This window comes from Brassica rapa, chromosome A04 (assembly GCF_000309985.2).
Source record: "Brassica rapa cultivar Chiifu-401-42 chromosome A04, CAAS_Brap_v3.01, whole genome shotgun sequence".
Classification (NCBI taxonomy): domain Eukaryota; kingdom Viridiplantae; phylum Streptophyta; class Magnoliopsida; order Brassicales; family Brassicaceae; genus Brassica; species Brassica rapa.
The window spans coordinates 14,660,852-14,687,133 of NC_024798.2; the positions used below are offsets into that span (position 1 = coordinate 14,660,852).

General features: G+C 37.0%; 5 protein-coding genes across 5 annotated transcripts; 2 read left to right on the plus strand and 3 right to left on the minus strand.

The window, feature by feature from the left end:
* Nucleotides 1-3,127: 3,127 nt before the first annotated feature.
* On the plus strand, nt 3,128-9,660 carry LOC103864743 (ABC transporter G family member 32). The gene is made up of 23 exons (XM_009142503.3): nt 3,128-3,402; nt 3,492-3,612; nt 3,719-3,807; nt 3,895-3,979; nt 4,073-4,232; nt 4,307-4,383; nt 4,467-4,520; nt 4,599-4,689; nt 4,769-5,070; nt 5,242-5,523; nt 5,614-5,930; nt 6,014-6,174; nt 6,254-6,357; nt 6,434-6,593; nt 6,680-6,802; nt 6,872-6,963; nt 7,043-7,375; nt 7,454-7,828; nt 7,987-8,120; nt 8,208-8,435; nt 8,517-8,688; nt 8,766-9,020; nt 9,156-9,660. Exons 1-23 carry the CDS (start codon nt 3,128-3,130, stop codon nt 9,426-9,428), a joined length of 4,263 nt encoding a protein of 1,420 aa, XP_009140751.2. The 3' UTR covers nt 9,429-9,660.
* Nucleotides 9,661-9,865: 205 nt separating this feature from the next.
* On the minus strand, nt 9,866-13,111 carry LOC103864744 (CBL-interacting serine/threonine-protein kinase 3). The gene is made up of 15 exons (XM_009142505.3): nt 12,747-13,111; nt 12,340-12,561; nt 12,188-12,250; nt 12,043-12,114; nt 11,856-11,963; nt 11,667-11,747; nt 11,538-11,591; nt 11,333-11,458; nt 11,158-11,247; nt 10,953-11,075; nt 10,763-10,873; nt 10,557-10,670; nt 10,425-10,481; nt 10,261-10,335; nt 9,866-10,163 (listed from the first exon to the last, which is right to left on the minus strand). Exons 2-15 carry the CDS (start codon nt 12,511-12,513, stop codon nt 10,089-10,091), a joined length of 1,323 nt encoding a protein of 440 aa, XP_009140753.1. The 5' UTR covers nt 12,514-12,561; nt 12,747-13,111; the 3' UTR covers nt 9,866-10,088.
* A 695-nt stretch (nt 13,112-13,806) lies between these two features.
* LOC103864745 (proteasome subunit alpha type-3) lies at nt 13,807-15,835 on the minus strand. The gene is made up of 9 exons (XM_009142506.3): nt 15,567-15,835; nt 15,444-15,483; nt 15,281-15,364; nt 15,141-15,214; nt 14,838-15,009; nt 14,688-14,734; nt 14,357-14,422; nt 14,163-14,253; nt 13,807-14,085 (listed from the first exon to the last, which is right to left on the minus strand). Exons 1-9 carry the CDS (start codon nt 15,668-15,670, stop codon nt 14,014-14,016), a joined length of 750 nt encoding a protein of 249 aa, XP_009140754.1. The 5' UTR covers nt 15,671-15,835; the 3' UTR covers nt 13,807-14,013.
* A 1,060-nt stretch (nt 15,836-16,895) lies between these two features.
* Nucleotides 16,896-19,205, plus strand: LOC103864746 (calmodulin-7). Its single transcript, XM_009142507.2, has 3 exons — nt 16,896-17,155; nt 17,264-17,633; nt 18,879-19,205. The coding sequence occupies exons 1-3, from the start codon at nt 17,080-17,082 to the stop codon at nt 18,970-18,972; spliced, it is 540 nt and encodes a 179-aa protein (XP_009140755.1). The 5' UTR covers nt 16,896-17,079; the 3' UTR covers nt 18,973-19,205.
* Nucleotides 19,206-19,396: 191 nt separating this feature from the next.
* Nucleotides 19,397-25,338, minus strand: LOC103864747 (protein argonaute 4). The gene is made up of 23 exons (XM_009142508.3): nt 25,169-25,338; nt 23,996-24,259; nt 23,703-23,908; nt 23,400-23,624; nt 23,185-23,321; nt 23,001-23,098; nt 22,808-22,905; nt 22,513-22,687; nt 22,303-22,419; nt 22,105-22,212; nt 21,975-22,037; nt 21,778-21,891; nt 21,521-21,686; nt 21,324-21,439; nt 21,102-21,239; nt 20,869-20,996; nt 20,715-20,780; nt 20,556-20,619; nt 20,367-20,478; nt 20,217-20,290; nt 20,030-20,124; nt 19,901-19,932; nt 19,397-19,809 (listed from the first exon to the last, which is right to left on the minus strand). The coding sequence occupies exons 2-23, from the start codon at nt 24,254-24,256 to the stop codon at nt 19,634-19,636; spliced, it is 2,769 nt and encodes a 922-aa protein (XP_009140756.1). The 5' UTR covers nt 24,257-24,259; nt 25,169-25,338; the 3' UTR covers nt 19,397-19,633.
* Between the last annotated feature and the right edge of the window lie 944 nt (nt 25,339-26,282).

Genomic DNA, 26,282 nt, shown 5'->3' on the forward strand with positions numbered 1-26,282 from the left:
TGCTAAACGTACAAAAAGGTTAACAAAAAAAAATCAAGTTATATCTATGAGAATAAAATATTAAGTTGTGACGTGGGTGTTTAATTTTTTAGGATTTAGATAATAATAAATTTAACACAAAATTTAAAATAAATAAAAATCATCTTCTTTTTAATTCAGTCACGGGCTTACAACGACTTTTCAGTTTCTAGTGAAACAATTTTTTTGTTCAGAGAAACTAAAGTTTTTATTTTTCTGAATGGGCCCCCAAAATACAGGTTCGCCTCTGCTTCGTCTATATCTCATTTTTAACTAAACTGTTGCATATTTTTCCAAAAAACCTTCACGATTTTTCATATCGCCAGACGATCCCGGTTTTCAGCTATTCCTATTTAATATTTATAAATTTTAACAGTTATAGTTTCTTCTACAACAATACAACTCTAAAAGGAAGGGATTGGCTAGTATAAACTTCAAGGCAAAGGAAGCACAATGGTGAACAATCAGAATATGTAGAAAACCATCACTCAGTTTCATATAGAAAGAACATATGGTCGTCATTAAAGACTAGATTGATGAAAGTAACCAGTGAAAAAATGACCTATATCACAATCAATGACCGAGTCACGCTCTGAAATGACATGAATACAAACCAAGTAGCTCCACGTGTGACACAAACGCCCCCTTGCCCCCCTCCGAGGTCCTAGTGGGCGTAACTACACTTGCAAGGCTGGCGAAACCCTAGCCATGACCTTGACAAGAATAAACCTAGAGGGTTGAACCCACAAAATAATGGGAAAGGCAGTCACAACCCAGTGGTTCCACTAGAAAGAAGTTTGAATCACATCTATACTTTTTTCCTGCATCCACCTGGTTTTCCGCCCTATATTTTTATTTCATGAAGAACATAACAATGGACGCATTGTCCAAGAGAAAGAAGTTGTCCGATTCAGTTTGGGCTGAGCCAATTAGTTCTCCAAAGAAAAACAAGTCCAAGGAATCTCAGTGACATTTTAATGCTCATAGAAACATGACAACAATTCAAAAACGTAAACCAAAAAGTTTATTAACTCAAAAGAACTTTCACTACTGCTCCAATTCATGTATCAGTTTAAATATATATATAAAAAAAAAATAACTTGTGGCTCGTCTCTCATTTCTGGTTGACCAGATTGCTCGGGCGCATGCAGTTCAATTACACAACCCTTCAGTTGTTCACGATAAAGATCTCATGAGATGGTCTCTCAATCTGTGCAGGTAAAAATGCTGCCATTGCTGGAGTCCACACAAGTTTTAAAGGCTCTGTGGTCAGCTCAAATTGCATGTAGACACGAATGATGGATACATGTCCGCCGGGAAGGAATCTCACTAGTGTGATGGCAACTCTAGGCCCATACAATGATTGCAACTGGTTCGTGTTGTGAAGTTTTTGGCTGAACCACACTAAATGCAATGGGAAAGAAGAGTCAAAAGAAGCTGTACTCCACCATCTCTCACTAGTTCTTCACCAATCAATGATGATTCAGCACCGCTGACACAGATAACTTTGAAAGCATGGGACTAAATAAAATTATAACTGCAAAATTTTAGCAAGAGATGTACGTTAACGAAACAAGCTCAGTTGCTGCAACAAGGAGAGGGGCTCTATCGTTTAGACATAAAAGTTGTTGTCGTCCTTGTCCACTGTAAATGGATTTGATAGTATGATTGTTTTAAAATAGTATGATTGTTCTAAAATATAGCCCAAACAATAATCTATTGAGATTGATTCATCTAAAACTTGTAAATCTGTCAGACCGTCCAAAATCCATGTAATAAATGTGAATTGGAAATTTCTAAACCTAACACATAAATGATAGAACGTGAAAGTCGTCTTTGTTTAATAATCACGAATTTTTCAAAAACATGTAAAATTATATGTTGAAGGATAATTCTTATACAAACGTACTATTTCTAATAAAAAAAATATTTGAAACGGATGATAGAACCAGACCGAAAATGACGCTTGGAAATTCCAGCCTCACTTTAGTTTCAACTTTGAAAAATCACACTGGATAATCGTTTTGAAACGCTCGAGAAAAACATTGTCTTAGAGCTTTGACTGGTTTTCCAGCTACCACCCGCAAACGCAGCTTTTGCGGTTGGTAGCGGTTGACAGCGTTTCGAAACAATCATACAAACCGCTACAAATCGCTTCAAGCCGCTCCGAACCTCTTAAATTCAAAAGCTGGTTCCAGCTAGCGTTTGCGGTTGCGGACGGTTGCGGGAGGATAATGTTTTTTCTTTTTAAAAAAAAAAACCATATAAATACAAAAATAAAAATATTCAATAAATTTTTTAAAATGGAATTATAAAAATACTAAAATATATATATTATATTTTAATTAATATTATAAAATTTAAAAATAAAAATATTTTCTATAATTTTAAAAATTTAAAACTATAACTTTGAAAATATAATTTACATATTTATTATAATATTATAATTTTTGATATTTTTATAATTATATAAAGTATAAATATTGTTAATTTATTATTTAACCGCTGCTGTATTTGGTAGTTAATCAGTCATAAGTATCCTGCAAACGCACTAATTTCTAACTGCAGAACCAGTCGTACAAATCTCTTAAAACTGCTAGAAACCGCAACCACCCGCATCCGCAAACGCCCGCAGCCGCAACCGCCACCGCTGCGTTTGAACCAGTCAGACCCTTAGTTAAGCAATAAAACAAATAGAAGTAAAAAACCGTTGAGGGGAGGGGGAAGAAGAATGTCGTTGGAATCAAATTAATAATTAAATCAAAATATAGGTAGAGTAATACTACTATATAGTTATACTCTAATCCGACGGTCCATTTATATACTTGTCCCTACAACGATCAATGTTAGAGAAAAAAAAAAGTTCAATTGTTTTTCCCCGCTTAGAATTAAATAGCCTCTCGTCTCCTCAACTGTTATTTCACCTTTAACGGCCAGATGTGAGAGAGAGAGAGAGAGAGAGAGAGACAAGTGCATTAATGGCAACCTTCACCTACCACTTATCTCGTGGGTGAGAGAGATTAAACCAACAGAAGAGAGAGAGTGAGAGAGAGAGAGCAAAGCAAAAGCAAAAGCAAATCTCATCTCGTCTTGCTCTGTTGTTCGTGTGATGTGGAACTCGACGGAGAACGCATTCTCGCGTTCGAGCTCGTTGAAAGACGAAGTAGAGGAAGAAGAAGAGCTTCGATGGGTGGCGTTGCAGCGTCTGCCGACTTACTCTCGGATCCGACGTGGCATTTTCAGGGATGACATCGGTGAGCACAAAGAGATCAGAATTGGTAACCTCGAAGCTAGCGAGCAGCGTATTCTACTCGACCGCCTTGTTAATTCCGTCGACCATGATCCTCAACTCTTCTTCGCTCGCGTCCGCAAGAGATTCGACGCGTAATTCACCTTTTTACTTTTTACTTCTTTTTAATTTGCTTACTTCTCAAATTTCAATTTTAATTATTATTTTTTACTTTTTTTGGCAGAGTGGATTTGAAATTCCCAAAGATTGAAGTTCGGTTTCAGAATCTAATGGTGGAATCATTTGTTCACGTGGGAAGTCGAGCGTTACCAACAATTCCCAATTTCATCATTAACATGGCAGAAGTAATTTCTTCAATATTTTTTCATCTTTTATTGTGTGAAATGATGTGATTTTAGGCTAAGAAGATTAAAAAAAAATTGTTATAACCATCTTTTGTGTATTTTACAGGCGTTTTTAAGGAATATACGTTTGTATGGTGGGGAAAGAAGCAAACTAACCATCTTAGACAATGTCAGTGGAATCATTAGACCTTCAAGGTATTTTTATTATTTCTGTTATTCATTTAAAAAGTTTTTGTATGTTTTGTTCAGTTATAATTCTTCATTCGCTTTTGCTTTTTGTAGATTGACACTCCTTCTAGGCCCTCCAAGTTCAGGAAAGACAACACTGCTCTTATCTTTAGCTGGACGCCTTGGAAACAGTCTTCAGGTACAAACAACAAGGGTGATAGCAGAATCTTGCTTGCTTTGTAAAGATATTCTTCTTTACGTTTGACCTATTTTTTTTCTTGGCAAATGAAAGACATCAGGGAAAATAACTTACAACGGATACAATCTCAAAGAGATAGTTGCGCCAAGGACGTCTGCGTACGTCAGCCAACAGGATTGGCATGTGGCAGAGATGACAGTTAGGCAGAATCTCGAGTTTGCTGGTCGTTGTCAAGGTGTTGGATTCAAATATGGTAAGTAGTAATCAAGTAGTGTGCACTTAATTCTTAGTTTGACACTAAAAAAACAAACTGAAAAAAAAAAACAGATATGCTAGTGGAGCTAGCAAGAAGGGAAAAGCTTGCAGGCATAGTACCTGATGAAGATCTTGATATATTTATGAAGGTAAACTGTTGTTTTAAGTTTGATATTAATCTCTTTTTCTAGGTTTAATTAATCATATCCTTTATTCAATTCGAACCCTCTAGTCTTTAGCTCTTGGGGGACAAGAGACAAGCCTCGTCGTGGAGTATATTATGAAGGTACCAATTCAAACTTGTGACCATTTCCTATAGTTTCTTCTTCAAACTCTTTCTGAAATTCTTATACATCCAACAAAGATCTTAGGGTTGGACACATGTGCTGACACATTGGTTGGTGATGAGATGATCAAAGGAATCTCAGGAGGACAAAAGAAACGGCTCACAACAGGTGTGTGTTATGTCTTTCATCATGTAAGATGATTTAACCATTCGATATTTTGCTAAATGAGTGGAATTTGAAATGACAGGGGAACTGTTAGTAGGTCCAGCAAGAGTCCTTTTCATGGATGAAATATCAAATGGTTTAGATAGTTCAACGACTCATCAGATAATAATGTATATGAGGCATTCAACTCATGCGCTTGAAGGAACCACTGTCATCTCTTTACTTCAGCCTTCTCCCGAGACATACGAGTTGTTCGATGATGTTATCCTTATGTCCGAGGGACAGATTATCTACCAGGGTCCTCGTGACGAGGTTCTTGACTTCTTTTCATCCTTGGGATTTAGCTGCCCTGAGAGGAAGAATGTTGCAGATTTCTTGCAAGAGGTAATAAGGTTTAAAGAATTTGAAGTCGTCCATTGTTTTTTATTATAACTTTTAAAAAAATGAGCTTCTGTTAATAGTGTTAGTTCTGGAAGTGTTTTAAAATCTCTGTGCACCAATTAAAGTTTACATTCGTTTTGCTTTCTTCTAAATTTAATTCGCGTTTGTTCACAGGTTACTTCGAAGAAAGACCAGCAGCAGTACTGGTCAGTGCCTTTTAGGCCTTATCGCTATGTACCACCTGGGAAGTTTGCTGAAGCTTTTCGTTCTTTTCCAACCGGCAAGAAGTTGGCAAAGAAACTTGATGTTCCATTTGATAAACGTTTCAATCACTCAGCCGCATTGTCTACATCCCAATACGGTGTTAAGAGGAGAGACCTTCTCAAGATTAACTTCTCTTGGCAAAAGCAACTGATGAAGCAGAATGCATTTATTTATGTGTTCAAGTTCGTTCAGGTTCGGCTCCCAAATTATTATTTGTCTTCAGAGTTATTAGTTAAATAAACTTAAAAAGTAATTCATTCTCATCCACATATTATTATGCAGCTTCTTTTAGTTGCCTTGATCACAATGACCGTGTTTTGCCGGACAACAATGCATCACAACACTATTGATGATGGCAACATATATCTTGGGTCGCTTTACTTCTCCATGGTCATCATTCTCTTCAACGGATTTACAGAAGTTCCAATGCTAGTAGCCAAGCTTCCGGTTCTGTATAAGCACCGAGACTTGCATTTTTACCCGAGCTGGGCTTATACATTACCTTCCTGGCTTTTGAGTATTCCCACTTCAATTATAGAGTCTGCCACATGGGTAGCAGTCACGTATTATACAATCGGATACGATCCACACTTCTCCAGGTACATACATGAAACGATTAATTTTGAATTAACTATTAATTGCACAGTTAAAAAAAGAGTTTAATGGGGTGAATCATCTTCAGGTTTCTTCAGCAGTTCTTGCTGTATTTCCTTCTGCATCAGATGTCATTGAGTCTTTTCCGGGTGATGGGTTCTTTAGGCCGGCATATGATAGTTGCTAATACGTTTGGGTCTTTTGCAATGCTGGTGGTCATGACTCTTGGAGGCTTTATAATTTCCAGAGGTTTGTATAACTCTTTCTTGAACTTTCTCCTTTTTAGCACAATGAATATTCATTAATTTCTCTTCTTTTGATTCCTCAGATAGCATACCCACCTGGTGGATTTGGGGTTACTGGATCTCTCCATTGATGTATGCTCAAAACGCAGCTTCTGTTAACGAGTTCCTCAGTTCTTCTTGGCAAAAGGTGGAGGAAAATGTCTACTACAACCTATAGAATCTGGTAATTATATATACTAATGTATTTTTTTTTGTCTTTGAAGGGAGCTGGGAATCACACTAGCGACTCTCTTGGTGTGGCATTGCTGCGAGAAAGAAGTTTGTTCACTGAGAGCTATTGGTATTGGATTGGTGTTGGTGCTTTGCTCGGATACACGATTCTTTTCAATCTGCTCTTTACAGTCTTCTTAGCTTACCTCAACCGTAAGCTTTCTCCTCCTTTTTTTCTTTCTACCCCTAAAAGGCATATCAACATTTTGCTAATCTTGGTCATAACCCTTTTGTAAAAGCTTTGGGTAAGTTACAAGCTGTTGTATCTAGAGAAGAGTTGGACGACAGAGATAGGAAAAGGAAAGGCGATGAGTTTGTTGTGGAACTAAGAGAGTACTTACAGCATTCAGGCTCAATACATGGTGAGTGGAACAAACATGTTATTCTCAAAGAAAACATAATTAATGCTTATTTGTTATTTCGGTTTCCAGGAAAATATTTCAAGAATAGAGGCATGGTTCTACCCTTTCAACCGCTCTCTTTGTCTTTCAGCAATATCAATTACTATGTGGATGTTCCGTTGGTATGTAACAAACAAGTTTCCAACATTGTTTCAGACTGAATGCATTTTTTTAAATTTTCTTGCACATGCTTTTTTTTAGGGACTAAAAGAACAAGGAATACAAGAAGATAGGTTGCAGTTACTTGTGAATATTACTGGAGCTTTTAAACCAGGTGTGCTTACAGCGTTGGTGGGAGTAAGTGGTGCTGGCAAAACAACGCTGATGGATGTTTTAGCCGGAAGAAAAACCGGTGGGACAATCGAAGGAGATGTGTACATATCTGGTTTCCCAAAAAGGCAGGAAACTTTTGCAAGAATCTCAGGCTATTGTGAGCAGAATGATGTTCATTCTCCATGCCTTACTGTTTTTGAGTCTCTACTTTTCTCCGCATGCCTCCGTTTACCATCAGATATTGACTCAGAGACACAAAAGGTGAACAAACAAACATCATCTTTTTTGGATCTCTCAAGGATTATATATACTGACTGACCTTATCTCAAACTCTTATAGGCGTTTGTCCATGAGGTGATGGAGCTAGTGGAGCTCACCTCATTGAGTGGAGCATTGGTGGGTCTACCTGGAGTTGATGGCTTATCAACTGAACAGAGGAAAAGGCTGACTATTGCGGTTGAGCTAGTTGCAAACCCTTCTATAGTGTTCATGGATGAGCCAACTTCGGGATTGGATGCAAGAGCTGCTGCCATTGTGATGAGGACTGTTAGAAATATTGTTAACACTGGACGTACCATCGTCTGCACCATTCATCAGCCTAGCATTGATATTTTCGAATCATTCGACGAGCTTTTGTTCATGAAACGTGGTGGTGAACTCATATACGCCGGTCCACTTGGCCAGAGGTCTTGTGACCTTATCAAGTATTTCGAGGTAGCTTTAGTTCTGCTTTGGGGAATAATAGCTTTATATACTTTAAATTGTGTGCAATTAGGACGAGGTTGAAAGATGGTGTACACGTGTGGAAACGTTAGCCCGAACTAATAAGAGATACGTTTAGATCTAAGTCTTGGTCTGTTTTTTGTCATTAGTGTATTGAAGGGGTGAAAAAGATCAAAGCCGGGCATAATCCAGCAGCATGGATGCTTGATGTCACCTCATCGACCGAGGAAGAACGACTTGGTCTTGATTTTGCTGAAATTTACAGGAACTCGAATCTTTGTCGGTATGTGACTTAGTGTCTCCCATTAAATTTAAAGCTTTTTCAGAGGTTTGGTTTTACTTTATTACCACATTTTTTTCATGTCTCTAGACGCAACAAGGAGCTGGTGGAAGGCCTCAGCAAGCCAAGTAATATTTCAAAAGAACTCGAGTTTCCGACCAGATACTCTCAGTCTTTCTATAGTCAGTTTGTTGCTTGCCTGAGGAAACAAAACCTGTCCTACTGGCGAAACCCGCAGTACACCGCGGTTCGGTTCTTTTACACGGTGGTCATCTCTCTAATGCTTGGCACAATCTGTTGGAAATTCGGCTCCAAGAGGTAAATTTAATTTTACTACTATCTGACTCCATCAGTCCACTTGTATGAACTTCTTTAAAACCATTCACATTACATTTTCAGAGACACTCAACAAGAGTTATTCAATTCAATGGGATCCATGTACGCAGCCGTTCTCTTCATTGGAATCACCAACGCAACCGCTGCACAGCCAGTTGTTTCCATTGAAAGATTTGTTTCTTACCGCGAGAGAGCAGCTGGAATGTACTCGGCACTTCCCTTTGCTTTTGCACAGGTCATAAAAAAACATCTGTTTTATTTATTTTTGAAGAATTTTAATTAAAAAAAAAGATTAGTATTTTTTTTTTGCAGGTGTTTATAGAGTTTCCATACGTGCTAGCCCAATCCACTATATACAGTAGCATATTCTATGCGATGGCCTCATTCGAATGGTCGGCTGTGAAGTTCTTGTGGTACTTATTCTTCATGTACTTTTCGATAATGTACTTCACATTCTACGGGATGATGACAACAGCAATCACTCCAAACCACAACGTCGCCTCCATTATTGCTGCCCCTTTCTACATGCTCTGGAACCTCTTCAGCGGTTTCATGATCCCATACAAGGTAATAATAAGTAGCTTTCACATTTCAATCATTTAGAAAAAAATGTCTAAAAGTGACACTTCTTTGCTAACATGAAAACTTTGAAGTAGTATGTTTTTTTTTTTTACCTTTTCGATTTGGATTTGATTTGGACAGAGGATACCGTTATGGTGGAGATGGTACTATTGGGCAAACCCGGTGGCGTGGACACTGTACGGTTTATTGGTGTCACAGTACGGTGATGATGAGAGAGAGGTGAAGCTATCGGACGGTGTTCATAAAGTCATGGTGAAACAACTACTTGAGGAAGTGATGGGATACAAACATGACTTCCTTGGTGTCTCCGCTATTATGGTCGTCGCCTTTTGCGTCTTCTTCTCGGTCGTCTTTGCTTTCTCCATTAAAACCTTCAATTTCCAAAGAAGATGATGATTGATTACTACCAGTTTCTCTCAACTTATCAACTCATTTATTAATATATATATCTATACATATACCAAACCGAACCAGCCTATTTATTTATTTGTATATTGGAGATTTCATACCCCCCCTAAAATGTTGGGTATTGCTGCATAACTTTCTTCCACTCTTACATGTAATAAGGATCAATAAGAGCTTTGTGTTGTGTGTTATTTATCTTCTAATGTGTATATGTTATCTACAAAACCATTAGCATATTACATGCCAGATTGGCTTCCCATTTCCCTCCCTCATGTACTTGTCGATGTCAGTAGCAAAGTCTCGATGCATCCGATGGTTCCCCAGAGGTAAAATCTTCAATAAATATGTTCTATAAAAACTTATAAACAAATGTATTTTGTAAAACTGAACTTAAGATATGTAAACATTGTTTTTATAGCTGTGAAAGTAGAATTCATAAACTTTATAAGCCACTGGCAATAAAATTGAAATGTTCAAGCAACGATATGACTTTTATAAGTGATATTGCAGTTCATATATACACCTTACACAAACCAACACCACTCACTCATCGATCCTTACAAAAGTAGAGCCGGATCAGCAAAAAAAAAAAGCTCATAAACGAAGAAAGTAAGCTTGTCCCAAAAAGACTAACATTCATACAGTACATCACTTTCCAGCTTTCTTCACTTCGTTGTTCGTCCAGACTACATTCTCCAGAGAATTAGACAGCTTCTTATAAAACTGCAAAACACACATCATTCATTACCTCTGCTTAGCTTATAAAACCAGTACTAACCTTATGATCTCTCAATCTAAAAAATCAAGCTATGGAGTTTACCTTGTGGAATTCGAGAGTGTCCCCTTTTGATTTCGAAACTTGAACCATATGAAGACTTGGTGCTACTTGGAATATCTGTTTGTCAAACCATGCACACTTAATCAGTAACTTTTTAAACCATCACCAAATAATTTTTAAATGTGTCTCAGATATAACTAACATACCTCTGTTGCCACATTGAGATTCCCTTTTCTCCCAGCCTTCACATTCTCAAGCCTCATCTGAATTATAAGATATAATACCACAGATTAGTTATTTGTTTAATTCATTTTCTAACCAGAGTTTTTTTCACTAACCTTGTAGTTCTTCTTTTGCACATCAAAACCGAGAGGCTTTGCAGCTTCTTCTATCTTGTCGATGATTTCGTTTGCGCCTCCTCTCAGAGTTATCCTTGTTTCTCTCTTAAATTCCTGATTTGTAAATACAAAACAAAAAGTATTTTGTCATCAGAATACAAATACAGAACATGCCAGAAGACAAAAGTGGACAAAACACACAATACCTGTTCAGGATCAAACAGGTTTTCCAAGTTAAGCCCCCTTGACATTGAGATGATCTCAAAGGCATTGATTGCAGCTGGCTGCTCTTCCTTTTTTTCAGTAACATGATGTTCCTGTAGAAGACCCAATCACATAATGATGTTATTCTTAATACAAAATGAAAGAAACAAACAAAAAGCTATTCTCACTCACCTCGGAGTCCTTGAAAACAGCATCAACATCGTCCATGTTTGAATCATCCTTCTCCTCAAACACTGGAGGCTTGTAATCTTTCTTGAACCATTCATCTTCAAACACCTCTTGTGGTGTTACACGCTGTGACACACAACAACTCTTTAGTAGAGACAAAGAAGATAGACTTTTGTTGTTAACAAATGTGGTAGGTAGTATTACTTACAGTCATGGGGTTAGGATCTAAGATTCGAGTGATCAGTTTCATGGCGCCAAGTGATAGCCATGGAGGACAGTTGAATTCACCAGATGAAATCTGCAAACAAACATAAAAAAGAACTAAGGATTGCTTGGAAATATTCAAAATCTGAAAAAAATGGAGAATTTTTGAGTTTGCTCACTTTCTTATAAAGATTCATTAGATTAGAATCATCGAAAGGCAAGTAACCTGCAAGCAAGACATAGAGTATAACACCACATGACCACATGTCTGCTGTTGCTCCATCGTAGCCTCCGTCATTAAGAACCTACAAAACCCCACAAAGATTAGAGATCTATCTATACTCATCATATGTATTAACAAAAATGATGTTGTTAAAGGCAGACCTCAGGAGCAACGTAGTTTGGAGTTCCACACGATGTATGAAGGAGTCCATCATCCTGAATCATCATATGATAAAACCATGTTTAACAATAAGATTAAAAAATTAAATAAAATACTATAAGAGTCATTACCCTGACTTGCTGAGACAAAGCACTTAATCCAAAATCTGAGATCTTGAGGTTTCCATATGCATCCAATAGCAAATTCTCAGGCTGACAAAACATAACACACGGAATATAGTTGAATCAATTGTTACTGTTAAACATTAATAATGTCTGTGGTTCATTAAGTAAGTAAAACTTTCTTAGAAAGTATGTAACCTTGAGATCTCTATGGTAAACACCTCTGCTATGACAGTAGTCCACAGCATGCACAAGCTGTTGAAAATACCTACGAGCCTCATCTTCTTTCATCCTCCCATCATTCACCTTCACAGTAAATCAGATTTTCAGTTTACACAACCCATCAATCACAATTATATTTATTAAAAAAAAAGTGCTAACTTACAATCTTATCAAAGAGTTCTCCTCCTGTAACATACTCCAAGATGATAAATATCTTTGTCTTGCTTGCCATCACCTGCAAAATCACATGATATTATTAAATTAAATAAAAAAAAACAAAAATAAGAAGTAAAAGGAGTGTTAGTTACCTCATACAATTGAACAACATTTGGATGCTTAATCAACTTCATAGTAGCTATCTCTCTTCTGATCTGTAACAAGAATCAAACAATAGTAAGCAACAGATCAGTTTCCTGATTATCAAATCAAAAGAAACAGAGAGACAGGAGAATAGAGAGACCTGTTCAGACATCTTATGCTTGAGGACTTTCTCTTTATCAAGAATCTTGAGGGCTACAGGTTCTCCAGTTTCAGAGTTTCTTGCAAACTTGACTTTAGCAAAAGTTCCTTCCCCAATTGTCCTTCCCACTTCATACTTACCTACTCTACGCTTGACTTGCTGCCTCCGATTCATTTTCACCAAATCACCAGATTTAGAAAGGTTCCACCAAATGCTAAGAACCTCCAAAACAAAGGTTACTCCAAATCAAGACAAGCTTAGAATGAAGAAGCTAAACTGAAGAGGAAGAATCAAGAGAGGATTTGATGTGTGAAGAAGAAGCAAGACATTGAGAGACAGATAAGACCACCATTTATATATATTTAATAAGACAGCTATGCAATATATTTATATATCTATATATTTACCTTATTTTTTATTTAAAAAATCCCACAAAAAGAAGCTTAGTTTTTTTTTTCTTTGGGATCAACACAGAAGGAAAGATCTGAAATCTGCAGGAGATTGAAATGGCCTTTGAGGAGACAAAGAGGCAGAGGTTACACACGATGACCTGATGATGAAGACCAAGATTGATATTCTTTTTCCTATTTATTATATTATTTTTCTTTTTTTGAGAAAAAATTACAGTTTTGCTAGATGGAGTTAAAGGACAAGGATCCTTACAATAGAAAGAATCGAATCAAAGACTCAATTTGCTGTTTTAAGTTGTAGAGTTTAACCACTAAACGACAGAAAAAAAACACAACCGATTCAAGATCTTGGGATGAACTCAAGTTGTATTTGTTTTCTCCTTCTCTGTCAATTCTTTATTTTTTTTTAAACTATAAATATCGTTTTCACTTGTATATATGCATGAATGTATGATTCACGATGACAAACCGCATATTCCAATGAATTTATTACTAACTGCGGCGAATTTGTTGAGAGTCTCGTGACAACAAACTGCATCTAATACCCACGTATCAGTAAGGAGACAGAAGAGTAAAGATATTTTGACTCGTAAAAAATATATATATAACAGAATTTATATAGGGATAAGTAAATTTAACTGACTAACAAACTCTATAACCGTCGTTAGTTTTAATACCCCTCCTCCCTCAAGTCGAATTCTTCATGGGAAAAAAAGAGACTTGAAAACGTATATCTGGACATTAACAACTTGAACGTCTTGGGAGGTAGATCTTTAGTGAACAAATCAGCCAGGTGATTGTTGTCTTTTCGTGGGAGACAGAGTTTGATGCAATCTGTATAGCAGTTGTATTGTCAAAACAAATTCATCGTCCAGTAACCTTAATGTGCAGATCACAGAGGACTTAGCCAAATAAGCTCACAAGTTGTGTCTGCTAATGCCCTGTGTTCGGCTTATGCACTACTCGTTCTTGTATTGAAACTGTTCATTCTCTCTAAACTGAAACTATGAAACATACATTTGTTTCCATCGATGTAAACCTCCGAGCCTATCCCATAAAACGTTCATAAGGAACTTGCAGCAACAATCCCTCGAGAGTTATAAGAAGTCGTAGAAGAAACTGTCGATATCAATAGTGACGAAAGTCCCAAAAGTTCATGAGAAACTGCAACAATTGCCCCTAGAGACAAAAATTCAAAGTCTTACAACAGAACACCACCAAACGATGCAATAAAAAAAAACTAAATTTAACCCATTTTCTCAGTTTAGTCAGCATCCATCTCCTCGAGTGCAGTTTTAGCTGCCGTCTTTGCTTCCTCCAGAAGATCATCAGGGACCTACGATGAGACCAAATTTTCAGATTAACTTCTTTTTGAAATCATCAATAAGCAGCACTTATATATATAAGAACTACCTTCTGATGCTCTCGTTTTGACTCCTCACATATCCAGCTCATCTCCAATTCAAATGCCTTGTCTTTGGCTTCGTCATGTAGCTTGTAAATGCTGCACATGAAAACTCACATTAGACCTTGCAACCACCGAGGATTCAGAAGCAAATGGTTGTATACAAATCATCAAGCATATAAAAGAAGCAAGCACTGCTCACATTTTCGCAACTTCAATAACGCCTTCCTTGCATGTCATCTCAGATAATTTCAGTTTCTCAATTTCCCTGCAAGAAAACCTTGATCCATCAGAACACTTGTATGCATAATAAATAACGCCTTCCACAGATCAAAAACAGCCAAACTCTATACAATCCAGAAACATGTGTTATAAACTCAATCCCTTTAACCATAAAAGCTAAACTGATCCTTCGTGAATCAGAATCAGAATCAGGTTGACTACGAAGTTAGTTAGAATATGCTTCAGACAAGCAAGCAAAATTGGTCAATCCATAACAAAACAACCAATTAAAGTTCACACAAGTAGCTTACGTTTTAGCAGCTTGTTTCCCTTTGCCAATGGCAGCACCAAAATATCTCTGCAGGATAAAGAATCCATAAAATTAAAAAAAAAAGCTTGAAGTCGACATCAGATATCTCTCAGTTCAAAAGGGGACATAGAAAGAAAGAAAGAAGACTTACGTATGATATCCCCGATGGCTCAATCATGTACAGCTGAGGTCCATCTTTATCATAACCCCCAAGGATAACCCCACATCCAAAAGGCCTGAGCCACCAATAAAGGGTACACAAATGCACGTAGCTTGCAACACGCTCTGAAAGTTCCTTCACTGGTACAGCGTCCCCATAAACACTAAAACACATCATCACACAATCAGTAAACGATTAGTGTCCATAAAATTCAGATTTTTCTACATTTAACAAGTAAATATTAGCAGCAGAAGCTAAAAAAGATGAATGCTTTCCAATAATAAGAAGAAGAACCTCTCATAACTTCTGGCTTCGGATTTGGCCCTTGCAACAATTTGCCTGCCGTCAGCTGCAAGCCCAGCAACGGCCTATAACAACATAACAGGATGAGTTAGATAGACATCCTCAAGAGAATGAGAAGAAAAAGTGTATACCATGCCAGCATGACGGTGAACAGAATGGATTCTCCGGTTAGATCCTGGTAGCATCATCTTAGATGCAATAAGTTTCTCCACACCCTAAAAAAAAAAAGATAAAACCTTTGTCAATTCTACATAAACCTAAAGGGGTATTAAACTAATCTGAGGAGAATCAAACCATTACGATCCCGTCCTTGCACTTGATTCCAACAACAGTTCTGCGAAAGAAACAGAAAATACGAGATTTTTAAAGCCCTAATTTCGATTTCCAAAGCTAAAAAGGGGAAAGAGTAGTACTAACCCACTGTTGTCGACGGCTTTGGCGGCGTACTCGATCTGGAAAACACGGCCATCGGGGGAGAAGGTCGTTACTGAGAGATCGTATCCAGTTCCAATGCTACTCATCTTTTGATTTGAGCAAAGGAAGGATAGAAGAAGAATGGGGGGAGGATTTCTTTGTTGTCAAGCCAGAAGAACACCTTTGTCTCTGGCCGATGGGTCCTCGATTCTGTTCTTATCGGGCTTTTTTGTTTTTAGTTTTACCCATTTAGCTGCTTTTTTCATGTTTTCTTGTGTTAGTAGGAACCCACACTACATATATGATAACTACTGTTTTAGTTTGTAATAACATTTTGTTAATAAAAATAATCATTTAAAAAAAAGTAAAAGTAAAAATACGAAATTAGAATAAATAAATAAAAAAATTAAAGAATCCAATATCTTCACTTTTAACCTAATGTTACATCGACGATTTATAAATTTTATATCATCTATCCAAAAGGTATAAAATTTTGAACAATAAAAAAATTCGAATAAAATCTGTATGACCTAAAATTATTTTTACTGGAATTAAAATCGATTACTTAACAGCTTTAGATCAGACATAAAGAAAAATACACAACAACACTCAATTTTTATGTCTGATTCGATTAATCAGGGCGAGAGAGCAAATTTCCCGCTTTTTTCAATGTCTTATCCCATGCCAGTATCAAGCTCCAACTTTTTTTTTTTTTCTCAAGCTCCAACTTACCAATGACGGATTTGGGATAGTAGCAATTTCGATGTCAAAAAGGCTCTTAAACTTGCACAATGAACATATGTTCAAAGTTCAAACCAAGTCAGATGAAAATCTCTCAATTTAAAACTAAATAGCTTTTTTCACTTGAACTCTGATTAGGCTGATTTGAATTGGAGATGAACTAACTGTTTTTTTTTTCTGTGGTGACAATTTACGGAGTAGCCAAGAAGTATGGGCAACATTTTTTTCTTGTTCTCTCTTATTTGGAAAGATATATTCAATTGAATGCAAATGTATTTTTATCAGTCCAATGCGTTTAAAATGGTGTGTGTTGGTTAACATTTGATGGATGGATTAAAGTATAAGATGAACAAATTATAAAAAAATCTTCCATCCTTTTATCTTTTTTATTTTCAAAGAGATATTTGTCTCTTGTTTATCTTTTAGTAGAGCATTATGTCATTTGATTCCAATTTTTATGGCTGATAAAATAAATTTTTAAAGTTTGAGAAAAAAAACTGTCGGCAAAAAAACATGTATGGGTTGGTCATACACTCATACATCGTATGTTTGGTCCTTTTCTTTTTAATATAAAAACGAATTCTTACATCAATTCCATCGTTAAGTAATAAAGAAAGGCCCGCTGGAGAAAAAGGAGAGAATCGGATGCTTAAACTATTGTTAGTTGCCTAATGGGCTTTCTTCACTTTTCTTCTTCTTTATAATCTCACAATTCGTCTTCTCTCATTTACACACCCAACCAACTTTAATCTCTCTCTCACACACACACAAAGAAATGGCCGATCAGCTCACCGATGATCAGATCTCCGAGTTTAAAGAAGCTTTCAGCCTCTTCGACAAGGACGGAGATGGTCAGATCTTTCTCCTTCTCCTTCTCATTGTGATTAAGAATCTGTCATAGTTATTTAATTCCTCATTGGTCGCAAATTGGATCTCTATATCTCGATTTATTATTACAGGTTGCATCACAACAAAAGAGTTAGGCACAGTGATGAGGTCACTCGGACAGAACCCGACAGAAGCAGAGCTTCAAGACATGATCAACGAAGTGGACGCCGACGGGAACGGAACCATAGACTTCCCCGAGTTTCTCAACCTGATGGCTCGTAAGATGAAGGACACGGACTCGGAGGAAGAGCTCAAGGAGGCGTTCAGGGTTTTCGACAAGGACCAGAACGGTTTCATCTCCGCTGCGGAGCTGAGGCACGTGATGACCAATTTGGGGGAGAAGTTGACTGATGAAGAGGTGGATGAGATGATCAGAGAAGCTGACGTTGATGGAGATGGTCAGATCAATTATGAAGAGTTTGTCAAAGTTATGATGGCAAAGTGAGGATAAACATTTTTACTCAATCTCTCTTTTCTTTATTCTTATTTGATCATCTAAAGAACAAGTCTTTATGCTGCTTTTTTTTTATTGAATTTGAAGAAGGCTGGTTTTGTTTTTATTTTCATATATTTGACTGTTCATCATCATACATTCGTTGCTTATTCGTCTTTTATCATTTTCCCAAGAATTTTATGTTTATAAAGTAAACTATTTCTTGACTCTGTTATATTTTTAGAAAACGTCTAAAGAACAAAAAGTTTACTTTCACGAAATATCTATACTATTAAAAGAAAAGTCACAACTATGACTCATGTGTGATTTTTAAAAAATGAAATTAATTTCTAATATTATCATTATTATAGATTTAAATAACTCACTTTCTAGATTATAGGAACTAAATAATATGTCTACTACATTATAGAAATTAAATAATTATCAATCTTTTTCTAACAAAAAAACGTGATCTGAAAACAACCAATTCAATAAAAAAATATACGATAAAATTATTATATTTTAAAAATATACAATAAACTTATATTAATATATACTAATGTAAAATTAAAAACAAAATATTTATATAAAAATAAATAAAAATAAAAACCCGCGCAGTTGCGCGGATCGAGATCTAGTTAATTTTAAACTTGAAGGTAGTTTGAATTTAAATCATACAGTTTCTTTGTTTTAGAATTAGAACATGATTTAAGTTGTTTTAAGGATGGCATTAACTCAAATTCATATCCGTGTTTTTCTTATCATACGCTTCACATAGATGCAAAAGTAATTTAATCGATAAATGGTTATAGAAAACCAATTTCGAAACAAACATTTTTTAATTAATACAACCAATAATGACGTTGGCGAAAAACAATTACAACCAATGAAATAATATTCAAGAAATTCGAAAAGGGAGTGTTACCAAAAAAAAAAATACGAAAAGGGTAAAAGTAGGTAAAAGCAAAGTAGGCATCCACTTACTTTGTGAGTTGGAACAAAAAGAGTTTTTTTTTTTTTTTGTCACAGAAGAACAAAAAGAGTTTTAAAACTATTCTTTTAAAGGAAAGCTAGATATGTTTATGGGAATAAAATCAATAATACGAATGGTAAGCAGCGAAAGCCAGATAGATGAAATGATAAATTTTCGAACATTTAGTTGTAATTGTACCTAACCTTTATTGTCTTCTTTTTCACTAATTATTGTCGAATCTTAATTGGTTCCTAATTACTCTTCTTTAAAATGTGTGTAGGAGAAGACGTAAGAGTATGGCGGGGAAACCTAGCAGCAGTACTGAACGCAAAGAAGAGAGACGTCGCCGTAAAAGTCATTGCCGTATTCTCTGATCGCCCGGATTTCAATCCCCCGCTCTTCATTTGCTTCGTGTGTAGAGAAATAAGAGATTTGAACCTCTCAACCCAATAAAAAAATTCTAAATATATCATTGAATGAATTATATGTTTAGTTTTTAACAATATCATGGTGGTTTCAAATATCATGTCGCTTTGGTTGAACATTCGTAACGACCATCGAAAGTCCTCGAAATGATATTAAATAAATCTAAATATATTTTTCTAAATGTGTACTATAAGAATAAACCTTGGTAAAAATTAGGATTTTTTTTGTCAACATAATAAGAGTTCTTAAATTCAAATATATTTTTTAAAAATATCAGTTTTCCTTAAAATATCAGTTTTCCTTTAATATTTATCTCGGTGGTTATATTCACTGTGCGTCTCTAAATTAAAGCTTAGAGATGCACAAAATAAATCATCCCAGATTAAAAACCACTTAAGAGTCAACGGGCCAAATATATTCCAAGCCCCCTACAGGCAACAAGACTGGCGAATGAAGTCACAAAATACATACCATATCTATTGTTTAGTTGCCTTAACCACTTCAAAAGAAACCGATAAAAGCCGATTACTAGAGTACTTAAAGAGCCAAAGTTGGGGAAAAACAGACTGCTGCTGCACATTAGAGTTTAGAGAGATGCTTCTTCTACACCTAACAGAAGAACATGGAGTTGGCGACGTTGTCTTTGAGTTTAGGGAGCTGCGCAACAGAGACTGGTCCTGGAGCTGTCACGCCACCATGGCTCGAGGACGTCTCAGACTGATCTTCAAACTTCATGAACGTTCCTAGCTGAGCAGCTGCCAAGTGCGCATAGCAGATCGGTGCAACTGCATAAGAACCACAAATGTCTCGGTTATTAAACAGACAACCAGAGACTTTCAAATGTCAAACACAGAAAATAATATGGGTTTAAATTACCAACAGAGATGGCGGTTGTGCTTCTTTGGTACCTGCAAAATATCGAACAACGAAACAAATCTGTTCAAAATGTAATCAAAACACAATAGAAGCCATAAGAGTTAGAAAAAGGTTGAAACTACTACATACACGTAAGAGAGCGAGTGGACGAGCTCTTGAAGCTCATCAGGTGAGAAATGAATCTCATCATACAGGACGTGGTAATGCGTAGGACGTGTTGTTCCCTAATTCAAATACACACAAGTGTCGTAAGAAACAAAACAATAGTGGCAATCAACAACAAACGTAGCTTTCTAAGAGTTGAGATAATACTTACAATCATCCCAGCGTGGGCACAGAGATAGAAGTCGTTGTTCTTTGGGTGGCAGATTTTGTTGTCGATGATAGTCCCTACAGAAACAAACACAACATGAGATCATGCATGTTATGTACGTGTTTTAAAAAAAAAGGTTATAATCAAAATCACCTGGGGGAACGTTGTCAGGAGAGTTTGGCTGGAAAAACTTGGTGTGGTGATTCTTCTGAGCCACCAACAAGAGGAACTTTGGGTTCCAGTTCTCATCTAGAAGCTTGCAGGCCTGGGAAAAAGACAGAAGCAATCAAATTCCTAACAGTTGAAAAACAATACGAAACTGTTTCTGTATGATTCAGTTACCTCAATGATCTGATCGAGCTCAATGTTCAGAACCTGGTTGAACTGAGATTCACTAACACCATCCCTAGAAGTATTGAGACATTTAAACAATCACATATGAGAAACATACGGAACGGAAGAATATAAAGATACAAGTTCTGATGTAACAAAGTAAATTACCTGAAGATTATGATATGCTCTGGCTTTCTCTTACCCGAGCTGGTGTAGAAATCTACCAGCAACTCCCTGCAAATCAACAAAATGAAATTACATTAAGTACTTAAACAAAAGGAAGAGCAAGAACAAGGCACAGAGAGAGTTGGTGTATAAGTACTTGATTATGCCATCATCTTCAGTTCCATTTTTCTTGACGAGTGACTCAATCATCTCAGCCTTTGAAGGCTGTGTGCGTACAGATGCTCTGTATTTCGAGACTAGAGGCCACTGCCTTGAACTCACCACCTATGTAAAAACCATACACAAGACATCAGCATCAAAGAAAGAGCACAAATCAAAAGGTTTATGCAAAAGCAAACAATATATATAGTAAAGAGTAAAATGTATTACCGCAGCAATGGAGGGAACATCAGACTGTCCAGGAGATCCATGTGAAACATCCATCCCAAGGATGATGGTTGGAACCTTGGAAATGACGGTAAAGGCTGGAGTACGCTCCACACTCAACATGGAGTTGAGGCCACCAAGCTGTAGAGTATATGCATCAGAGATTGTATACAAGAAGCAAAATGAACGATTGGTACAAAGGAAAAAAAGAAAGACAGAGATCACCTTTGCATTGATCTTCAGAAGACAGTTGGTAAGATACTGATCATTAGGCTGCCTCACCGGAGCCATGCATTGTGTAACGATGCCGTATTCAGTTAAGTTTTTCTTCTTCCATGGCCCTGAGGAGTAGCAAATTCAAATTTTAATCAAAAGGAACATTTAACAACCTAAAGAACTTGAGTTGAGAGATAATATCTAACCGTAGATGTCGCAGTTCTTCCTTTCGGGGAGGAGACACAGAAGGAACTGAGGAGCACCAGGGAGCTTAGACTGGATCTCTTCAAACATCTTCTCTACACGAATCATAGGAGGAGCACGGCGAAACTGATGACCCTCCTCAAACACATCAAATGGGGCAGCAATTTCCTGTGACAGAAAGCAGTTTAATACAAATGGTGATGATGATGATTACAAAACAAGTTTCCAAGAAACATGAAGAAAAAAGAATCATGCTTACAATTCCTTTCATTCCACCAATTCGGATTAGATCATCAACCAGTTGACGCACGTTACAGCGAGCAGAGAAATTTGCTACAGCCCATTTATCAATCTTGGTTGGCTCCACAAATTGCTGCAACAACAAAAAAGAGGGAATCAGAACATCTTTCTTACATGAAAAAGTAAATACAAAGAGAGACAGACAAGACACAGCACCTTGTTGTTGAAATTCCAGCGACCATTTCTCGGAAACAGTTCATCTCCACGTCCCATTTTCAGCTGAAAAGAAAACAAAGAGGACATTAAAGACAATTATTCAAGTCAAAACTAAGTAACTGTACCATACCTTGGGAGCTGGCAGAACACGACCCTCCACCTGAGTAAAGTTGGAGCTGATAGAAATCCCACATGAACGCAGGAGAGGTTCAGCGTCATAGTTGCTCACTTTCAGCGCCTGAAAACATTAAACCAAATATAAATATAAAAATTCCAATCCTCTTGACTGATAAAACATAACAACTATGAGAGAGTAAAGACACTGTACCTTTGACAGAACATTCATCCTCTCTTGCGGCTTCTGTCTAGATTTCTCAACCAGGGCAGATCTTTGGAAAGTGTTCAGAGCCTTTGTGTACCTCTGAAGGGGAATCAATGTGCAGTGCTGCAAAAAGTTCCACAAAATAACAAACATTTTAGGATGGACTTCGAGAACATAAAACAAGTGAATACTATGAGAAAAAAAAAAGAGGGAAACCTCAAGGGGGATATAGGTGGGTCGCTTTGGCCTCCCAACATTGACGCAAGGCAAATCCGCAGAGTACTGCAACTCTAGGTTCCGTTCTCTGAGGAAGTAGTCATACACCGTTATTTCAACGGTTTCAGACTCTCCATTCTCATTCTTGGGTGCGTTCCTTGGTCTATACTCAAACCTACACAACGGTAACAAGCAAACATCAGAGAGACCTTTCTAACTTTGAAAGGGATCACACAATGTCAGCAAAGTAAGACATAAGCAAATACAAAGTGATTTTGAGAGAATGGCATCTTACGTTTGTTCCCTGCAAGGCTTGTCACTCATGCCAGTGATCCTGTACTCCTGGTTTGAGGGGCTGACTTTAATCCTCAGATTCTTAAGTGTTCTTTTAGCCTATTTAAAACATCAAGTCAAAACGTGTTGAGCTAAAAAAAAAAAAAAGCAAGGAACCTGCTAAGAAAATGACATAGCCACGTTTAGTAGATTACCTTAGACCAGTCAACCGTAAAGGGATCCTTTGCACCTTGGTTAGCAATGACAAAGTCAACAAGCGGACCAGGCTTGATTATCATAGTGGTTGTAACATCTGGCATAAGAACAAACAAAAGACATCAGACACTATACTGTTGCTGCAACAGAAAGGAAACACGACGAACAGGTGAAACTACTTACCCATGTTGAGTGACATTCCACCTTGTGTTGTCCGGAAACTCGAATGGAACCCTCTACATCCCAAGATGTTACCACCAACAGGTTCACAGTTGCTCGGGTCATTGTGGAAGAAGGACTGTCTCACAAGCAGGCAACCTCTGCAGTTTTCCCAGAAATTAATTAGAGAGACAACACAAAAGATATTAGGATCATGAAAATGAAACATATACACTTACTGTCTAGCAGCATGCTGTCGAAGGATGATGTCCAACACCCTTATTGCCTCCTGTGAATTCTCGGATTCTTGCCCACGCATAGCGTTAGCAAGAGCTTGGAGAGGAATTTTTGCTGCGTAACTGATCTCGACTCTGAAGCTCTTGGAACGGTTAGGCTGACGAAGTCTTTTTCTATCACCGTCACTTGGCTCTTCATTCCCATTGGGGCTTGCGTTTCCATTAGTCCTGCTCATAAAACATTGTCAGTAAGAATCATAACTCAAGCACTCAAGTGAAGGAACAATGTGATGATATCTTTTTTACCTGGCGGAAGAAACTTCCTCAAGGACCACGGAGAAATCCATTTTGTTGCTGGGCAAAGCTCCAAAAGTGAACAGCGTCTTCTCTCCATCGTAGGCGAACTGCTTGCCATCAAGATCCGAGTGGTACGTCTCATGAACCTTGTCAAGAACTTTCCTTCCAACCCCTTTCTGCTCAACAGGACGCCCATCATCATAGAAGAGCGCCACCTGTTCAAGACAACAAATAATTCTATTGGTTAACATCACTGAAAACAAAACAGATTGAATAAACATGACAGTAGCAAGAAGACATACACTGTAGTGGTAGAAGAATCCCTGAAGATTTGCAACTTTGACTCCGAAGTGATTAGTCAAAAGCTGAATCTTTTGACCCTTTGATCCAAAGCCTGGACGAGCCATAGGTACTCTTAGGTTCTTCTTCACAGCAACTTCGGTTTGAACCCTCACAGGCTCCACGTTGGGCGGTATGACCGGTGGAGGAGGAGGCAGCGCGTCGGAAACCCCACTCCCATTTGCTGACTCGAGCTCAGCTCCATTACCGGTAGTAGCATCCATGTTCTACACACACAAACAACAACAACAACAAAAAAAAACTCAGTTTTCATCGTTGAGAACATTTACAGATTAGTTCAACATAGAAAACCAAGAAAGGTGAATTTTTTTTACGGAAACCTCAGTAAAGTTTTCACATTTGCAAAGGAAACCCACAAAAACAGAGATCACAGAGTAAAGTAACAACCTTTTTAAGATTTTAGCTTCTAGTTCTAACAAAGTTTCCAACTTTCATTCACAAGAACCCACAGAGAAGTAAAATCTTTGACTAAAACTAAAAACCACCCAACAAAAATTTTGAAAAAAGCATGCAGGTGTAAATAAACATGTAAGAACCCCCAAAGAAGTCAGCTTTCATCACATATTAGCTAAACACAGTCACGCTGAGAACATTCACATGTTTATTTTAATAAAGAACCCAAAAAGATGACATATTTCAAGCAAACATCAGCAAAAAAAACTCACTTTAGTAAATAAACACACAAACAGAGTGGTGAACTTTATAAAGGATGACGCAACAAAAAAACAAAAAGATGCAAGCTTTCATCACATACTAGCAAAATACAATCACTTTCTAAGAACATTTACGGCTTTGTTCAACATGTAAAAACCCAGAAAGGTTAATTTTTTAAACGGAAACCTCAGTAAAATTTTCACAAAATCAGAGATCACAGTAAAGCAACAACCTTTTTAAGATTTCAGGGAACAAAATAACCCATAAGAACAATGCATGCGACGATAGACAAAGTCTCAAGCTTTATCGGAAAAAAAAACACTTTACTTCTAAAAAAGCACAAACACAGAAGCCACATTACGAAGCTAGAAAGCTAGAAAGCATAAACCCTACGGATTTAAAAAAAATCCACACAAGTCTTAAACAGAAGAAACATTTGCGAAACCCTAAAATCATCATACCTCTGAGTGTATCGATGAAACGAACGCGAAACCCTAAGACGAGACGAGAGATTAGTTTCTGAGATTCTCTTTCTTTTTCCCTTTCTGCTCTGAGCTAAAATGGGTTAAATTGATCAGTAAACAGTGGAATATATCCAGGATGGATCCTTCGCCCTACGGTTATATTCCTCTACTATGCGGTGCATATAACAGTAACCTGCTCTTATAATGTTAACCGTTCGATTCGTTTACTTTACTTATTGACTTTTCTTGAGCTATGATCTTGACCGCTCGTTAGTCTATATAGATTTATTTTTAAGTGAATCTGCTCTTACAATCATAACCGTTCGTTTAAGGGATTTTGTTTAAAGACGTTCCAGGATATACGATCCTGATCGTTCGTTAAGAGTGTCTTTATTCCGTAGACTTTTTCTTGGAAAGAGTTTTTATATCCCGCTACGATTATTTTGAATTTTTAAATTCGATGTTTTTTTTCTTATTGGTAGTAGTGGTAGACAAACTGTCCGACGTGTCCGTAATAAAATTAAATGCGCGCATTAATCGACACGTACATTTACACAAGTTATGGATATATGTCTAAGCATATAATTAAATTATATTAGTGTATACTTATTTAGTGATGATCAACGGGACCAGTATAATGCATGTCTCCTAAACTGTGATTATTGTGAATACGATATTTAATTATTTTTTAAGCTCTAATCATCTTGTCTAGGCTTGGTTAATCCTTACTGTAATCCACTTTACTTCCTGACAAAAATATATATTAATTTAGAGATTCTCATCCGCAATTTTTAAATTTCCCAATGATAGGAGATTAGTTGAATTCAGTTAAGAAAACTCTATTCCATCTAATCAACTATGGGGGTTGTCTCTTTATAGAGATTATATTCATAGCATACGTTCGTGAGATGATAAATTATTATTATTCAGTGTTGCCTTTTGTAATTTGCAGAGCTAGATGGAGAAGGAGAATATACAGCTACGCTCTAGAGTCTGACCATATTAATAATATTTGGCAGGCAAGCTAGCTAGATGGTACTGGAAACCTTATTTCACTTTTGAAAGAGCGTTACTAGCATTTTTAGAGCTTCGTAGTTACAGCTCAACAGAG